The sequence below is a fragment of the Ceratotherium simum genome, chromosome 20 (genome assembly GCF_057802395.1).
Source record: "Ceratotherium simum simum isolate JZ-2026a chromosome 20, ASM5780239v1, whole genome shotgun sequence".
NCBI lineage: Eukaryota > Metazoa > Chordata > Mammalia > Perissodactyla > Rhinocerotidae > Ceratotherium > Ceratotherium simum.
Genome location: NC_141919.1, coordinates 27,686,230 through 27,704,887, shown reverse-complemented (window position 1 = coordinate 27,704,887; position 18,658 = coordinate 27,686,230). Strand labels below are relative to the sequence as shown.

At 40.7% G+C, this 18,658-nt stretch overlaps 1 protein-coding gene and 1 pseudogene across 1 annotated transcript in view; one reads left to right on the top strand and one right to left on the bottom strand.

The window, feature by feature from the left end:
* Window positions 1–18,658, top strand: part of GLDC (glycine decarboxylase) — a 93,033-nt gene that overhangs the window by 42,244 nt on the left and 32,131 nt on the right. Inside the window, exons 10-15 of the mRNA XM_004436810.3 lie at window positions 1,422–1,561; window positions 2,155–2,235; window positions 4,281–4,378; window positions 4,901–4,985; window positions 5,161–5,202; window positions 6,198–6,340. Of these exons, the coding sequence (XP_004436867.1) occupies window positions 1,422–1,561; window positions 2,155–2,235; window positions 4,281–4,378; window positions 4,901–4,985; window positions 5,161–5,202; window positions 6,198–6,340 (589 nt within the window). The remainder of the gene's footprint in view (window positions 1–1,421; window positions 1,562–2,154; window positions 2,236–4,280; window positions 4,379–4,900; window positions 4,986–5,160; window positions 5,203–6,197; window positions 6,341–18,658) is intronic.
* LOC106802895 (DCN1-like protein 2 pseudogene) lies at window positions 17,721–18,467 on the bottom strand (annotated as a pseudogene).

Below are 18,658 nucleotides of genomic sequence, written 5' to 3'. Positions count from 1 at the left end.
AAACTTTTAAAATGTGCCTACAATTTGATACAGAATTTCTACTTCTAGGAATGTATCTAAAGGAAATAATCAGATAAGGAGTAAAGGATGTCCACTGAAACATTGTATACAATAGCACAATCTTGGAACTAGCCTAAATGTCCAATAATAAGTGATTATTTAAATTATGTTACATCCATATATTTGAATATTATACAGCCATTGAAAATAATAAATATGGGTATCAATCTGTAGAAAAGCAAAGATGTTCATGATATATTAAAGTTATAAAGTATACATCAATGGACGAATGGATAAAGAAAATGCAGTACATATGTAAAACGGAATATTAGTTACAAAAAAGGGAAATCCTGCCATTTGCAACAACATGGATGGACCTTGAGGGGATTATGCTAAGTGAAATAAGTCAGACAGAGAAAGACAGATATTGTGTGATCTCACTTATATGTAGAATCTTAAAAAAAAACAACAAAAACTGAACTCACAGATACAGGGAACAGACTGGTTGGTGGTTGCCAGAGGTAGTGGTGGTTGGGGGAAACAAGCAAAATGGGTGAAGGTGGTCAAAAAATATGAACTTCCAGTTATAAAATAAATAAGTTCTGGGGATGTAATGTACAGCAGGTTGACGATAGTTAATAATACTGTATTGTAGGGGCCGGCCCGGTGGCGTAGTAGTTAAGTTCACATGCCCTGCTTCGGTGGCCTAGAGTTTGCAAGCTCAGATTCTGGGTGCAGACCTACGCACTGCTTATCAAGCCATGCTGTGGCAAGTATGCCACATATAAAGTAGAGGAAGATGGGCATGGATGTTAGGCCAGGGCCAATCTTCCTCAGCAAAAAGAGGAGGATTGGCAACAGATGTTAGCTCAGCACTAATCTTCCTCACACACACCCACACAAAAAATACTGTATTGTATATTTGAAAGTTGCTAAGATCTTAAAAGGTCTTATCACAAGGAAAAAAACTATAACTATGTGTGGTGATAGATGTTAACTAGACTTTTTGTGGTGATCGTTTCGCAATATGTACATATATTAAATCATTATGTTGTACATCTGAAACTAATGTAATGTTATATGTAATTATATCTCAATAAAAAAATAAAGTTAAAAAAGGGTAAAGAAATATATATATGTGATATTTCACACACACACCACTTCTAGAGGAATATACATCAAAATGTAACCAGATTTCTGGATGGTGATTATGGTGATTTTTCTTCCCTTTTTATATGTATTTCACAATTTTCTATAGTATAGTAATAAACATTTAATTTTTTTTTTTTAAGCAGCCACCAAAACACTGGGTAGGACCAGGAACACACTATAGTAGGAGTTACCTCATTATTTCTCTGGGAAATAGTGGATGAGCTGCAGGTTTCTGTGTTGGAGACTGGTGGCTCTCCTGTCTTGTCTAGGTCTCAAGCGAGCAGGGCATAAACTCCAGCATGACTTGTTCTTCGACACTCTGAAGGTTCAGTGTGGCTGCTCAGTGAAGGAGGTCTTGGGCAGGGCCGCTCAGCGGCAAATCAATTTCCGCCTCTTTGAGGATGGCACAGTAAGTCAAACGTCCAGTCTTTTAAAATTCTCTACGTTTTCATGACTTTTGTCATTAAAAACTTTTCTCTCTATTAAAAAAAAATTAATATTGGAACTTTAGGCACAATCTATTTTTTGTAAACAACTTTCATTTCCAGCTTGGAACATTGTGAGTGTTTCAAATAAAGGATAATTCATTCTTAGCTTTCCTTAAGACTTTGTGTTTTCGTATATGGGACTCTTAGGCACATATTTTCCTCATAATACTCTTGTCTTCACAATTTGACTGTTGAAGGTAAAGACTATGATAAGCGATGTAATAAAGTAAGTTGAGGGAAGAAAAAGGTAAGCATATCTAGTACCAATGGGAATGCCCTGCAGCCATCAGACCATTGGAGGCCAGAAGAGACTTGCAAACCTCTAAACCTGTGAAATCTAGGACTGGTCTAGCTGCCTTCACCTAAGAGCCAACTTGGGTATAATGGTACCCTGATATTTTAAAACAACTAGGACTCTTGTCTAGCATCTTCTCCCCTTTGACCTCTCTTGGGTTTTCTCCACTGATCTTGCCATTTAGAGCTGATGTTTTCCCTTTCGTTTTCACTTCTGTAGCTTGGTATTTCTCTTGATGAAACAGTCAATGAAAAAGATCTGGACGACTTGTTGTGGATCTTTGGCTGTGAGTCGTCTGCAGTAAGTAAAATGAAGACAAGCATTCCTCATAATGACTATTTGAGGTGGTATCAAGGATAGCTTTGCCTCTTGTGGGCCTGAGTATGAGGGAGAGGGGGCCCAGGTGTGACATTGTGCAGCCTACTCTTAAAATTATACCACTGACTCTCCCTGTTAGTGCTGATAGCTGGAGGTCACTGCTCTGTACCCATACCAGGGCTGTGTAGCCAGGCTAGTTGGAAGGATTGTTAATGGTGTTTAATTGAAACTATCCCTAATATGAAGATTCATGACATTGGCATCTTGATTATGTTCATTTTCAGAAAATTATGATACTCATTCATTTCACAAATATTTATTGGAGATGTAATATGTGCCAGGTACTCTGCTAGGCCCTGAGGAGAGTGGTGAATTAGACATGATTCTTGTTCTCGTGGAGCTTATAGGTTAATGGGGATCCAAACAAGCACAGGATTACAATCCAGATGATGTGTTATGTTGGGTGATATCTGAAGATTCTCAAAAAACTCTTCACCAAGACTTGGAAGAAATTGCCTTAAGCTGAGATCTGAAAGATGAGTATGAGTTTTCCAGACTAAGACGGCACAATTGAGGAGAAGGAGGATGGGGCTAGAGGTGTTCCAGACACCAGGAAAAGCAGCCACAAAGGCTAAGTGGAGATAGATTACAGAGAACCAGAAGCAGTTGAGTGTGACTGAGTTGGTTTATAGAACAATGAAATAGCAGAAACATGCAAGGAGACAGGTTACAATCCATGGAAGGAGAATGAAAGAGAGAGGGGTCAGTAGCTACCTAGACCTGGGGAAAGGTGTTAATCACAACACTCAACACAGCCTGGTGCATAGCAGGAACTCAGGAAATATTTGTTGAATGACTCAATGAAAGGAAGCATTTACTGTAGAATTAGAAAGGTTCCACAGTGTTGAATGATGCTATCCTGGTTGTCTATGTCTCTTTGAGAGAAAACTTGAGTATCAGATACCAAATGTAAATCATCAAAGAAGTATCACACTGTTCTCTTTTAAACTTTAATTAATAAACAGGACTGTAGGCATCTTCTCTCTAGAACTCTGCACTAAATTTAATCATAGGTATTTGTTCCATGTGTTCCAGGAATATTTGTGGAGCACCCAGTGAGGGCTTGAGATGGCCGTACTATCAGGCTGGGGCAGAATGAGGAGCAAGCCATGTATTTAATTATTTATTCTGGTTATAAAACTCCTATCAGATATATGATTCACAACTATTTTTTCCCATTCTTTGGGTTGTCTCTTAACTCTCTTTGGTGGTGTCCTTTAATGCACAAAAGTTTTTAATTTTAGTAAAGTTCAGTGTATCTATTTTTTCTTTTGTTGCTCATGCTTTTGGTGTCATAGTTAAGAAACCATTGCCAAATCCAAGGCCATGCGGATTTCACCCTATGTTTTCTTCTAAGAGTTTTACAGTTTTAGCCTTTAAATTTAGTGTCTTAATCCATTTCAAGTTAGTTTTTGAATATGGTGTAAGGTAAGGGTCCAATTTCATTCTTTTGCATGTGGATATCCAGTTTTCTCAGCACCATTTGTTGAAGGGACTTGTCCTTTCCCCCACTGAATGGGCTTGGCACATGTATTTTATTAGAATTGTTCTCAAACATAAAAGACCAGAATCCTCACTTGAGTGTTATCATAGTAACTTTTTTGATAGCCCTGTATAATAATTTACTGGAACTTGCTTTATTACTCAAGGAACATGCAGAAGATGTCAACTTTTTTTTTTTTTAATTTAGTAAAAATTGTACATACTGTGGCAAAGGTCAACAGAACTTAAAAATAGTGTTCTGGAGAATCGCCATAATTCATGACTCGTAACACCTGTCACCACACCATGCCACACGCCTGGGGCAGTGGGAGTTGGTGATGGTGATGGTGGTGGTGGTGGTGGTGGTGGTGGTGGTAGGGTTTTCCAGTGCTTTGTCAGAATACATGCTGACTGGGAGCCTGGATGTCCACACGTGGTTCCAGGCACAATTCCTGCTCTTTAGTTTCGGTGGTCTCTCCATGCAGGAGCTGGTTGCTGAAAGCATGGGTGAGGAGCGGAGAGGTATTCCAGGGACTGCCTTCAAGAGAACTAGCCCGTTTCTCACACATCAGGTGTTCAACAGGTTTGTGTGTCTTGTGTGACTTCTGCATTGTGTGCTGTGGCTTGAGAATGCAGTAGAGAGAGCGGCTTCTGACTCCAACTGTGATATGGCCTGGGTTATTGTGGCTCAGCCCTGGCTCACTAATAAATCATCGCTGTAAGGATCCCAGTCCTGACCCAAGTCCTGACCAAAGCACACTTATTTCTGGGTGGCTCTGCTCCCTTGGCACTGTCACCCCTAATTGCGCTTGTCAGGAAGAGGGGAGTTTGGATGCATAGTTGCCAGGCTGAAGTTCATATCCAGGAGCTCAACATCCTCTTCTTCCAGACCTTCATCTTGTGCCCACAGACACCTTCTTGTCCCAGGCATCCTCTGAGGTTCATGAGGGTTCCGTGTTCCTCTGATGTATTGTTGACATGTTGCCCATGGCCCAATTTGATCTGTATGTTGAAGGTAGATCTCAGTTTGTATTATCTTTCAGGAGGATGTGTATGGACCCTTACCTCATCTTCTTGGGCCTAATCATGTGTTTTGTGTTCACAGCTATCACTCAGAAACAAATATTGTCCGATACATGAAGAAATTGGAAAACAAAGACATTTCACTTGTTCACAGCATGATTCCGCTGGTAATTGTTGCCTTTGTTCCGACTTCCACCCCCTGATCCCACCTCTTTGCAGGTGGGGTTGCATCTAATATGCTGCAAGAGGGATGAAGGGGTGACCAAGTGGGGAGATTGGAGGGCTGATAGATGGACCATAGGAAATCACTAATGTGGTACATTTTGGATGTGCTTCTTAAAGGGGTCCTGCACCATGAAGCTCAACAGTTCATCTGAACTCGCAGTAAGTAGTTGTACTAAGAGGGAACTTAGTGGGGGCAATGTTCTGGCTTGTACACGAGCAGATAACTAGGGAAAGCTACTGGGACTCTGATTTAATAACTACTTTAATAATCCTTTACCTTGCTATTCCACAATCTTGGGAGAAACCCTAATTTCATCACAACCTCATTGTTTAAATTTATGAGTAAAATTATTTTTAAAAAAATTAAAATAATTAAATATATAGTATTATGTCTTCCTACCCCCACCCCCATTTTTTTTAAACCTGCCATGTTAAAAGCTTTTATTTTTATCAATTTGTAATTGTTTTGCTCAGGTGGCATTAAGAACCTTGAGCCTTATTTCTAGAAATCCATTCACAGTGTCAGAAGGGTAGAGATTTGAGGTTTGATTTATTTCTTGTGTCAACAGAAGATTTGTGTGACCTGCTGTTGTGGTTGGTAAGTATCTCTGCCAGGCTATAATCCGTTTTAGCAGAGCTGTCTTGTTCCTTTGTTTCCGTAGGGTTATTTTGATATGAAAAATCACATCAGGGAAAGGAAATCATTTTATATTGTAATAGGAAGATTTTCCTCATTTACTTTTATGTTGGTGTCTTGTTCTGCTTAATGAAGACAGAGAACAATATATGTGCTATGTAAGAGTTTGAGTAAATCATACCTGAAACAACTCAATGGGGTTCATGGATATAAATCTATTTTCAGGCCATTTTGTTCCTGAAAAGATAGAAAAAGATTATATTTTGTACAAGTTCCTTTTCTGGGTCTCTGTGACCCACTTGTAAAATGAAGATAGTCATAGTACTTATGTCATAAGATTGTGGTGAGACTTAAATGAGTGAATATATTTAAAGTGCTTAGAACAGTGCCTGGCACATAGTCAGCATTCTTTTTGTTAGCTATTGCTATCATCACCATCATCATTGTTATTAAAGTTTGTATTATTACTATTACAATATAAACATATGCATATGTTTTCTCCGCTCTTGCTCTTCAGCCTATCACATGGAAAGAATTTGCAAACATCCACCCGTTTGTGCCTCTGGACCAAGCTCAAGGGTACCAGCAGCTTTTCCAAGAGCTTGAGAAAGATTTGTGTGAACTTACAGGCTATGACCAGATCTCTTTCCAGCCTAACAGGTAAGAGGAATTCTCCTGTCAAGGGAATTCTTCTCCTGTCCTTTCAGTTGTCGATTATGTAACATGCATCCCAAAACATAGAGGCTCAATACAACAATTTATTTTTTTGTACCATTCTGGGAGTTGAGTGGACAGTTCTACTCCACTGGGGTGGGTACTACAAGGTCCAAAATGGCTTCATTCACATAGCTGGCAAGTTAGTGAAGGGCTGTTGGCTGGGAGCTCAGGTGAGGATATTGATCAAGGCCTTGGTTCTTCTTCATGTTACCTCTCCATGTGGTTGCTTGAGTTTCCTCCCAGCATGATGTCGGGGTTCAAAGTGGAGTGATCCAAGATAGAAGGATGTGGAAGCTGCAAACCTCTTAAGGCCCAGACTCTGAAGTTACACAGCATCACTTCCAGAGCATTCTGTCTTTTAAAGCAAGTTACAGGGCCAACCCAGATTGAATGTGGGAGGGGACGACACATGGGTGTGAATGTTGAGAATTTTGGTTCATTTTGGGACATCTTTGGAAACCAACTTTGGTGTGGTTTAGCTTTGGTTAACCAACTTTGGATAGTTGTAGCTACTGTACGTATCAATGACCTAGCATAAAAATTAGAATTAAGCACACATGTTAATTCCTAACAAGCAATAGGGCCAGGAGAACCTGGATCCTGGTTTATTCTGTCACTAGCTTTGAAAGTTCCCTTCCCCCCTTCTCCTCTGTCTTTGTCTATAAAGTAAAAACTTTGAAGAACAATGATTTTCAAAAGCAGAGGGCTCTGGGGGCATCTCCTTGGTACTTGATAAAAATAAAAATTCCTGGGCCCCACTCCAGACCTATTGATCATAATCTCCAGGAATTGAGACAAAGAATGTTTATTTTTAAGAAGCAACTAAGTGATTTTGATATCTAGCCAATTTGGAATCCACTGGATTTGTGATCTCTCTGTCTTCATAGGAAGAGATGGATAGATAGATAAACAGACAGACACATTATAAGTGTGTGAGTTAACATCTTAGGATATCTTCAGAAGAGGAGTTGCATATCTGCCCCAAGGTTCTCCACCTCCCACACACAAAGTGGGTTCTCCACCAGCAGCTTCAGCATTGGCATCATGTAGGAGTTTGTTAGAAATGCAGAACTTCCATTTCAAGATACAAAAATCAGATGATTTTAAAACTGATTCATTTATTGTCTCACTTACTGAGACAGAAAGTAATCAGATCCTAATCAGATATAATCAAGCTGCACTTCCTGTTTGGTAACATAGTTTACACAGCAAAGCCATGCACTTTGTAAAAACATGCCCTATACAATACAAACTCTTCAGGAAGAGGGCATGTGGCAAATGAAAGGACACAGAGCTTTTTAATAATAGCCTCTCAAACCCTCATTTCATAAATAGGAAGAAACTGACATTCATGAAAGTCAGGCTTTAGTGTACCTTCATTAAAACATCATCATTCAGGGGCTGGCCCCGTGGCTTAGCGGTTAAGTGTGCGTGCTCCGCTACTGGCGGCCTGGGTTCGGATCCCGGGCGCGCACCGATGCACCGCTTCTCCGGCCATGCTGAGGCCGCGTCCCACATACAGCAACTAGAAGGATGTGCAGCTATGACATACAACTATCTACTGGGGCTTTGGGGGAAAAAATAAATAAATAAAATTTAAAAAATATATTTAAAAAAAAAAATCATTCAGCTTTTTTTTTTTTAACTTGAGAAACCTTTTTTAAATTTTAAAATGTGAAATTTTTTTTAATTAATTTTTTCCAGCTTTTTTATTTTTAAAGCAAGGGAGAAAACTGAGTGAATTCTTTTTCTTTTTCAAATTATTTTATTGAGGTCGTAATGATTTATAACACTATGAACTTTCAGGTGTACATTATTATTTATCAGTTTCTGCATCGTGCTCACCACTAATAGTCTAATTTTTATCCGTCACCATATATATGTGCCCCTTTATCCTTTTCCCCCACCTGCCAACCCCTTTCCCCTCTGGCAACCACTAATCTGTTCTCTTTGTCCATGTGTCTGTTCATCTGAGGAACCTGAGTGAATTCTTAACCTGAGGCAGTAGGACATTTATTAAATGTAGAAAATGAAGAAACTTCGCCCTCTAGTGATGGAATGTGATCACATCTTCTGTGTCATATTGGAGAGTAATTTTTCAAGACTATTTTAACTCTAAGTCATTAGCTTTTGCAGTAAATTGAGATCCAGCCAGGGTCCCCAGAAGGCTGACCTAGGGATGAGGAGGCTTTCCTTCCCTTAAAGCAGTGGTTCCCAACCCTGGCTGGACATTAGATTCACATGGTGAGTTTATAAAAATCCTAATGTCCAGATCACAATCCCAGATTAAATCATAATCTCAACGGAGAAAGGCGGGAGTGAGGGAAGGGACCCAGGCACGAATATGTCTTTAAAGCTCCTCAGCTCATTCCAACTTGCAGCCAAGATTGAGAACAACTATCTGAGAAGTTTCTGTTGTTTTCCTCAGTATACCTGATGCTTTTTTTCTGTCCTACTCTCCTCATTCATATGATTGACAGTGAGATTCAGTACCCCATCTCAGTCTTGCAGGAGGGAAAGAGATCTTTATCAGCATGTAGTTCCTGGCCGTGATGTCTTCTCCAGCTCCAAAGATTCCCAGATATAACACTCATTTACGAGAGCTGATTTGAGAGTGACAGGGGCTGTGCACAAAGTTTAGGCTTAGATGAGGGATACTTCTGGTCCTAAGCAGAGGCTGCTGTGACAGGTGGGGAAATGCTTTATTCTTTGTTGGGAAAATACAGGGGCCATGCTTCCAGCGAGTAAAGTGATTTGATGTCTTAATTTGGGGAAGAGAAGAAGGGATGCACCACATATTCTATATGTGAGTGATTTTATTTTTAGCTTATTACAACCCTATCTTGGTTTATTTGTGCTAATCTTCTCTCCACAAGTGGATTATAAATTTCAGGTCTTATAATTTTTTTATATTCCAGGTCTTATAATTCGCCTACCACAGGGCTAACTACTTATTGGTTAATTCATCATGATTTACTGCTGGCTAGTGTCCACTCACATCTAAGGGACTGATGTAGGCTTCATACTTATTGTAAGAAGAAACGCAAATTTTCTTGACTCCTCTGCACAGAGGAAGAATTTAGTGTACCATATCAGCCACTGAAGTTATACTCATAAAATAGAGGGCACAGCCACAATTTTCATCAAGGGACCATTTCCTGGTGTTTTCATCACCTGACTAGTTAGAGTTGGTCAGTGTGTCTACAGAGTTCCAGAGTCTAGTCACCAAAAAGTTTTGAATCTAAATGTTTCCTTTCCTTTTTTTATTTTATGAAATTTGAAAGGTAAATATGGCATAATTTTTAGGAAGCAGCATTAGTAATATTTTCCAACTCTAAAATTTTTTTGTTGTAATAAAATATACATAACATAAAATTTACCATTTTAAACATTTTTAAGTGTACAGTTCAATGGCATTAAGTACATTCACATTGTTGTACAACCATCACCACGATCCATCTCCAGGACTTTTTTATCTTCCCAGATTGAAGCTCCGTACCCATTAAAAAATAACTCCTCATTTCTCCCTTACCCCAGCTCCTGGCAACCATGATTCTACTTTATGTCTCTATTAATTTGTCTACTCTAGGTATGTCATACAAGTGGAATCATACAGTATTTGTCCTTTTGTGTCTGGCTTATGTCACTTAGCATAATGTCTTCAAGGTTCATCCACGTTGTAGCACGTGTCAGAATTTCCTTCCTTTTTAAGGCTGAATAATATCTGATTGTGTCTATACACCGCATTTTGTTTATGCATTCATCCATCGATGGACATTTGGGTTGTTTCAACCTAGTGGGTATTGTAAATAATGATGCTATGAACACTGGTGTACAAATATCTGAGTCCCTGCTTTCAATTCTTTTGGGTATATGTCTACAGGTGGAATTGCTGGATCATATGGTAATTCTATGTTTAATTTTTTGAGGAACTGCCATACTGTTTTGCACTTCTACACAGAGGCATTGATGGAAAGAGGTATATGTAAAGATGGACTCTCAAATAGTTATCTCAAAATGGTAAAATTTCAGGTGATTTTACTTTTTGTCCTTATGCTTTTTTTTTTTTTTTTTTTTGTGAGGAGATCAGCTCTGTGCTAACATCCGCCAATCCTCCTCTTTTTTTGCTGAGGAAGACGGCCCTGGGCTAACATCTGTGCCCATCTTCCTCCACTTTATATGGGACGCCGCCACAGCATGGCTTGCCAAGCAGTGCGTCGGTGCGCGCCCGGGATCCGAACCAGCAAACCCCGGGCCGCCGCAGCGGAGCGCGCGCACCCAACTGCCTGCGCCACCGGGCCGGCCCCTGTCCTTATGCTTTTTTAGATTACTTAAAAAATTTTTTAACCATGATATGTCATTATAAAATCCAAAAAAAAGTTATTTTTATTGTGGGGAACATGCATATTATGAAACAATTAAATGCTTGGTAAGATGCTTTCAGATTCATTTCCACCTTGGTTCTCCTGATCTCAGAGGGTTTCTGCATCAGCTGATGGCATGATGAGGTCAGCTTGGAAGCTTGCCCTGGGGTTGGAGGCAGATCTCAGTCTTCCTTTGCAGCAACGCGATTCTCAGACATAAAGTGAGGGAGGCTTGCGACAAAGGGCAAAAGAGCCACGCTTGGTTCAAGCTCTGCAGAGTGGAATAATATTTAACATCAAGCAGACGCGAAATACAACTCTCTGCTTCTAAAATGCCTCTAGGAGACCTGCAGTTTTCAGGCATGAACCTGAATATTTCTGCATGTGGCCTGATAGGTTCTGCCTTGTCTTTGCTGCTGGGCCCTTCCATACCGTCTTGTAATCCGGTAGGTTCTATGTTAGGCTCACAGAAGGCTTTTATTCCTTCTGTCTGTCTCTAATAGTTCCTGCCTTTCTCTTTAGTGGGTTTTTTCTGAGAGGGAATTCAGCTCACAGGACAGGTTAGCACCCAAAATATGTAAGGGCCCCAAAGCTGTGTTATGTGACTTCCTCCTTAGTCGTGATGTAGGTTTCTCTCCTATAAGGCAAGAAAAGGAATGCTACATTATTGATTTGATTGAGATTTAATTGAGAGATGTTGATAAATATGGATAACAAAGGATTTTATAACCATAAATTGTGGTGTGAAAACTTGGGTTCATGCAGCCATAAAAGGACTGGAAACAAAGATGTGAAGAAGGTTGTCCCTATGCTTCTATTTATTTGCTCAGTCTACAAAGCCGGAGAGCATTTCCAGCTTGGTGGAGAACATAGCCCAACAATATTTAATTACCTGTCTATTTCCTACTGTGCCCAACACAGCTTGCTTCTGCTTGTTCCCCGTAACAATGTGACACTCTTAAAATCATTCAGCAGCTCACAAATACACTCTAGGAATTGCTGGGTTAGAATTAGAATACAATGTTTAAAGCAGACAGAAACAGTAATTAACACCTTCCAAGGATATCTAAAGTGAAAGACCAGCTGGAATCATTATTAGCTCACTTGGCTTATAAGAGTGAAGTTGTTTATATCTTTAAAAACTGCAAACTGTAATCTTGAATGTAGATAGATCTGGCAGTTGCTTTCCCAGAATCTCCTCCTGGGAAGGTTCTTAAATGAAGGTGTGAACAGGGCATAACCAATGGCTCTCAAACTTGATTGTGCATGAGCATCACCTGGGGGCTAAACCTCACCGCTACAGGTTTCTGATTCAGGAAGTCTGGGTTGGGGCCTGAGATTCTGCATTTTTAACAAATTCCCAGGTGATGCTAATGTGCTGGTTTGGCCATCACACTGTGAAAACCACAAGGGTTGCGGGATTCTCAGTCCTGGCTGCATATTAGAATTACCTGGGGAGCCTTTGAAGAATATTGATGCCTCCCCGCCCCACAAACTAGGTGCATCAGAATCTCCTCGAGGGGTGGAGCCCAGGCATCAGAGTTTTTTAACAGCTCCCCAGGAGATTCTAATGTGCGGCAATGGGTTGGAGAGTGTGTTGCCCTGGAGGAACACCAAAGAGGACCGCTTAGTTAGATGGCTAATATCTTCCAGTGGAGGGAACTTTGAAACTGGCCTTTGAAGGCCAAGCCACCACCATCATGTGCATAACACAATAGTTTACGGCAAGGAGTCAAACACCTGCTAATCGCCATCTCCCTCTGCTCCTTTCTTGAGCACAGGGTTGATGTCATTGATTAGCTTTAATATGACTGATGTCATTGATCATGTCTGGTACACTTTCCCACTAAGCCTAGTGCAGCATCAGATCCTCCCTTACAGAGATCTCTGGGAGGCCAGACACCAGAGACCCTCTCTGATTAGGTACTCATTTCCCAAAGAAACACTCAGAATGCCAGGAAGAAGAGAAAGAAGGGTGAAGGATGAAGAAAGCCATCTTTGGGGAAATATAAAGCAATGAGGAAGGACCTCCCCTCCCCCAATTTCCTTAACTCTCAGAAGTACATTGTGATTTTTGCCATTTGTAAGGCTTTGGAGCAGTGACTCGCACACTTATTGCACCCCCCAGAATTTCTGACTCAGTAGGCCTGGGACTGGAGCAGAGAATTTGCATTTCTAACAAGTTCCCAGGTGATGCTGGTGCTGCTGTTTGGGGATCTCCAGTTTGAGGACCACTGCTTTACGGTAGTCTTCAGGTATTAGAAAGGTTAGAGCAGGTTGATCTATCTAGATGGTTCTTGACCAGAATTCAAAAGTTAAATATAGAATTTAGCTTATGTCAAGTTAGACAGATTGGTAAGAACATCCCAGAACGACATGTTGAGGGGTTTCTATTTTAAGCTTATAGAAGTAGAGACCCAGGTAGTGTTTGGGGTACTTGAGGTATGCAACAAAGAGTAGGATCGATCAAATTCCTATTGCTTCCAAGGTATGTGTGCTGGTAAATTGTCAGTCGCGCTGTTTATCCAACCTGTAAGATAGGAATCTGCACCAATTTTTACCTTATTTTCTTGGGAGTGGTCTTATGAGGATGCCATGAACTGAAGCAGGTCATTTCAACAGAGTGGCTGTTTTGATCGTTTTACTGTGATCGGTTTTACCATAATGTCAGTTTCTTAGCTAATCTTTTACTTGGATCATTTTTGGTCCTGACCACTTCTTGGTATTTTTAAAGTAAAGAAGGGTTTGGATGAGGGGAGTTTGGCATCAAAATCTCCAACATCAAAACATTATATATCATAAGAGATACTTAATAATGTTTCTTTCCGGAGAGTGAGACTGGGAAGAATGGGAGGGCGTTGCTTTTTTTACCTTAAGCTTTGTACTCTTCTTCACTGATACAAATTTTTTTATCATATGGATGTATTACTTTTATAATAAAAAATTTAAATTCACCTGTGAGAATTAGGTGGCACATATCCCCATGTGACAGATGAGGCAGCTAAGATCCAGAAGAGTAATTTGCTTGGGGCCAAACTGCTTGAAAAGGGACAGCAAATCAAGGAGGGATTTGATATTAGAGGTAGGAGAAACTCCAGGAGGACCAAGCAACCATCTCTTTGTTAGACCTGCCTAGGAACAAGTGACTTCAAGACGCTGTGTTGTAGAAGGGATTTAATAATACCCCCCCTGTAAGGGTTCCTGGTTGCAACAACAACCAGGTTGTTGTTCTGGTTAAGGTTGGGCTAATTTAAGCAGAAAAGTAATTTACAGGGAAGATACTGGGCCCTTCGCAGAACTGATAGAAAAGCTGCAGACTGCGACTTCAGAAGTGAGCAAGACACAAGAGAGGCTGGCAGCAGAGAACAAATTAGGATCACTCCAGGGGAAGAGTGACCACTACCATTATGGAAAATCAGTGACTGTCCCATTCCTTGCGTCACTCCCTCCAGATTCACAAAGTCACAGGCTGGACTATCCTATGGGCTGAGACTGGGTTACATGTCCAACACCTTGTTAATGGGTAGTGATTGGAAATATCTGGTCCATTTTCCCATCTATAGGGGGATTTAGGACCCTTCCTTTCCCCCAAACCCTACACAAAAGGGGAAATTCCCCCAAATAGTAAGGGGACCGAAAGGCTGTGCATTCCCACAGACACGCCCATAAAAACAGCAACAATGAGGGCCAGCATGGTGGCTTAGCGGTTAAGTGCGTGCACTCCACTGCTGGCGACCTGGGTTAGGATCCCGGGCGCGCATCGACACACCGCTTCTCTGGCCATGCTGAGGCCGCGTCCCACATACAGCAACTAGAAGGATGTGCAACTGTGACATACTACTATCTACTGGGGCTTTGGGGAAAAGAAAAGGAGGAGGATTGGCAATAGATGTTAGCTCAGAGCCGGTCTTCCTCAGCAAAACGAGGAGGATTAGCATGGATGTTAGCTCAGGGCTGATCTCCCTCACACACACACAAAAAAAACAGCAACAATGAAACCCCAGCAAATCTCTAACATCCTAATGTAATCTTCCTTTATATTTCTAATTACGTTCACCTGTTTGATCTTCACAGCACCATTTTCTAATTTGGTTGTCTTTGTTTTTTATTGTTTGTTGGATATGTAGTTTGCAGATATTTTCTCCCAGTCTGTAGCTTGTCTTTTCGTCCTTTTAACAGGGTCTTTTGCAGAGCAGAAGTTTTTAATTATGATGAAGTGCAGTTTATCAGTTTTTCCTTTTTTTTGTGAGGAAGATCAGACCTGAGCTAACATCCCTGCCAATCCTCCTCTTTTTGCTGAGGAAGACCAGCCCTGAGCTAACATCTATTGCCAATCCTCCTCCTTTTGTTTTTTTTTTTTCCCCCATTTTCTCCCCAAAGCCCCAGTAGATAGTTGTATGTCATAGTTGCACATCCTTCTTAGTTGCTGTATGTGGGAAGCGGCCTCAGCATGGCCAGACAAGTGGTGCGTTGGTGCGCGCCCGGGATCTGAACCCAGGCTGCCAGTAGCGGAGCACACGCACTTAACCACTAAGCCATGGGGCTGGCCCTCAGCTTTTCCTTTTATGAATCATGCTTTTGATTTCAAGTCTGAGAACTCTTTGCCTAGCCCCAGATTCCAGAGATTTTCTTCTTTTTTTTTTTTGGTGAGGAAGATTGACTGTGAGCTAACATCTCTTGCCACTCTTCTGCTTTTTGCTTGAGGAAGATTAGCCCTGAGCTAACATCCGTGCCAGTCCTCCTCCACTCCGTTTGTGGGACGCTGCAACAGCATGGCTTGACAAGCGGTGCATAGGTCTGAGCCTGAGATCCAAACCTACAAACCCTGGGCCGCTGAAGTGGAGCACACGAACTTAACCACTATGCCACCAGGCCAGCCCTGATTTTCTTATATTTATGCCTAAAAGTTTTATAATTTTATGTTTTACATTTAAATCCATGACCCATTTTGAGATAATTTTTGTATAAGGTGTGAGACTTAGGTTGACCTGTGGATGTCTAACTGTTCCAGCACCATTTGCTGAAGAGGCTCTCTTTCCTCTATTGGATTGCTTTTGCAGCTTTGTCAAAAATCAGTTGGGTTTATTTATGTGAATCTGTTTCTGGTTTCTATACTCTATTCCGTTGATCTACATGTCTGTCCCTCCACCAACAATACACAATCTTGATTACTGTAGCTATATAGTAAGTCTTGGCATCGGGTAGACTGATTCCTCCCACTTTTTCTTCTTTTTTTTTTTTTTTTTTTTTTTTTTTTTTTAAAGATTTTATTTATTTATTTTTCCCCAAAGCCCCAGTACATAGTTGTCTGTCATAGCTGCACATCCTTCTAGTTGCTGTATGTGGGACGCGGCCTCAGCATGGCTGGAGGAGTGGTGCCTCGGTGCGAACCCGGGATCCGAACCCGGGCCGCCGGCAGCGGAGCGCACGCACTTAACCACCAAGCCACGGGGCCGGCCCCCACTTTTTCTTCTTTTTCAAAAGGTAGCTATCCCAGTCACGTTGCCTTTACATACAAATTTTATTTTAAATTTTTTTATTTTTTATTTTTTTTATTTTTTCCCCCAAAGCCCCAGTAGATAGTTGTACATCATAGATGCACATCCTTCTAGTTGCTGTACTGGGATGCGGCCTCAGCATGGCCGGAGAAGTGGTGCGTCGGTGCATGCCCGGGATCTGAACCCGGCCGCCAGCAGCGCAGCGTGCGCACTTAACCTCTAAGCCACGGGGCCGGCCTACATACAAATTTTAGAATAATTTTGTTTATATCTACAGCAATCTTGGTTTTATTGGATAATGATGTAATTTTAGCTTCCAAATCTAACAGTTTGTACAATGGGCTACATGCTAAATATTATAGATATAAATAGCTGAAGGGGAAAAATTCACTTCATATTTAAATTTATAATTTATCACTCATAAAAGAACTATTTCTCATGAAAAATGTCTTTTGAAATGTAATAAAATATTTTTTAAAAAACTTAAGAAACTTCTTAGGAAGTTCAAATATTATTAGAAATAAAACAGGCCTGGGGCCGGCCCGGTGGCATAGCGGTTAAGTGCGTGCACTCTGCTGCTGGCGGCCCGGGTTGGGATCCCGGGCGTGCACCGACGCACTGCTTGTCAGGCCATGCTGTGGCGGCGTCCCACGTAAAGTGGAGGAAGATCAGCACGGATGTTAGCCCAGGGCCAGTCTTCCTCAGCAAAAAGAGGAGGACTGGCATGGATGTTAGCTCAGGGCTGATCTTCCTCACAGAAAAAAAAAAAAAGGAATAAAACAGGCCTATTGACTTGTAAACAGCTTGAAAGAAACCTCTGAAATTGCACACTGTGGCCATCCATGTGCAAGCTATAAAGATGTGTTAAAAACTATAAAATGATTTTCAGAAGAGTAACTAGAGAAAATTAAAACAAGAATAGATCTGGTAAATCTAGATACTTGATAATTCAAAAAAAAAGTATAAACCTTAAATTACTGGCACGAAAATTTAAAAATGTTAGGATCCACAACATAGTTATTTTCTTTAGGGCACGTTTTTAACAACTTTTGTTAATACCTATATGTAAAGACAACATCCTACTTGAGAACACAAATAGTGTTTTCTCAGTACAATTATAGTATAATTCAGCAGGAGTTTTGGTGACTGCTAGGGTTCACCTTAAATCCTGAATTACAGCATATTCTGCAGTCTTGCAAAATGGGTTTTATGTTACTTTTTCACAAATATAAAAACCATGTGGAAATCTTTCTCTTAAAAGCAGCAGCTACAGTAATCCATCTCCAGATATTCCAGAGCAGCCAACTTCTGAGGAATTTCTTATGGTGTCTATAAAGTCAGCCACCATATTCTTTAGGCAGAATAAAGAGGTTATTTCATGACTGTTCAAGGATGACTTCTGTAATCAGTGACAAACATGCAAAGTGACTGACCGAAATGCTTTCTTTACAGGAAGCCATTCATTTATAATCTTAATCTATGTTAAGTTTTATGCTTAAGCAGTGCTATGCTTTCCACCTGTGACTATTGGCCTTGCATATTCTGCAAAATCATCTATAAGAGCAGGCCATGTTCCTTCCTTATCATAGATAGACATATCATCTGCAATCATATTTCTAAATCTAGCAGAAGGTTCCAAGTTTCTTTTGGGATTGATCTAGTGTGATGTCCCAATAAAAATTTGTTCCAAAGATCTAAAAATTTAACCCTTCCAGCTAGAACTAAGTTGCGGTATTTCTAAATCTCAACCTTTTTGCCCCGGGTTCTTAGCAAAGGTAAAGGTAAAATGATAATCTTTGAAGTTTATTGTGTCCTTAAACTCCTGTTCTAATCTTTACAAAAGAGCTGAACTGTCACACTAGCCCTGTCATGCCATCTTCAAATTTCATATACCCCTACTTTTTGCTAAATTCATGTTGAGTAGCTGCCCTGAAATTCCACACTTGTGATGATATGTTGATACTAACAGGGTCTAGGTTTAAGTCATCACAAAATGGTTGAATCCCATCGACTCCAATTTATGTTCACCTTGTAGGTCATTGTATTTGTTATACGGTGGTTCTGGCTTCTTCTAGTCTACTGGATTTCTCGTGTATTCTTTGTATAATGAGTCTGGGTTTTGAAAGAGGTTGTCTGCTAGTTGTCACTCATTCTGTGTTAAATGGTATGATATGTAGCAGTTCTTTCACCAGCCTGAGTAAATGCCATGACTGGAGGGCCTTGTTTTTCTAAGACAGTTTAAGCTTATGCTCACTCAGCACTTCTGTGGGTCTGATGTTCCCCATCCACTGGCATCCTCCTTGCAGTGGCCGGCTCTGCAGGTCCAGGCTACTAACCACTTTGTTTTAAACAGATGTCAGAAAACCACTCTCCTCACTGCCCCTCCACATGTAGTTTTC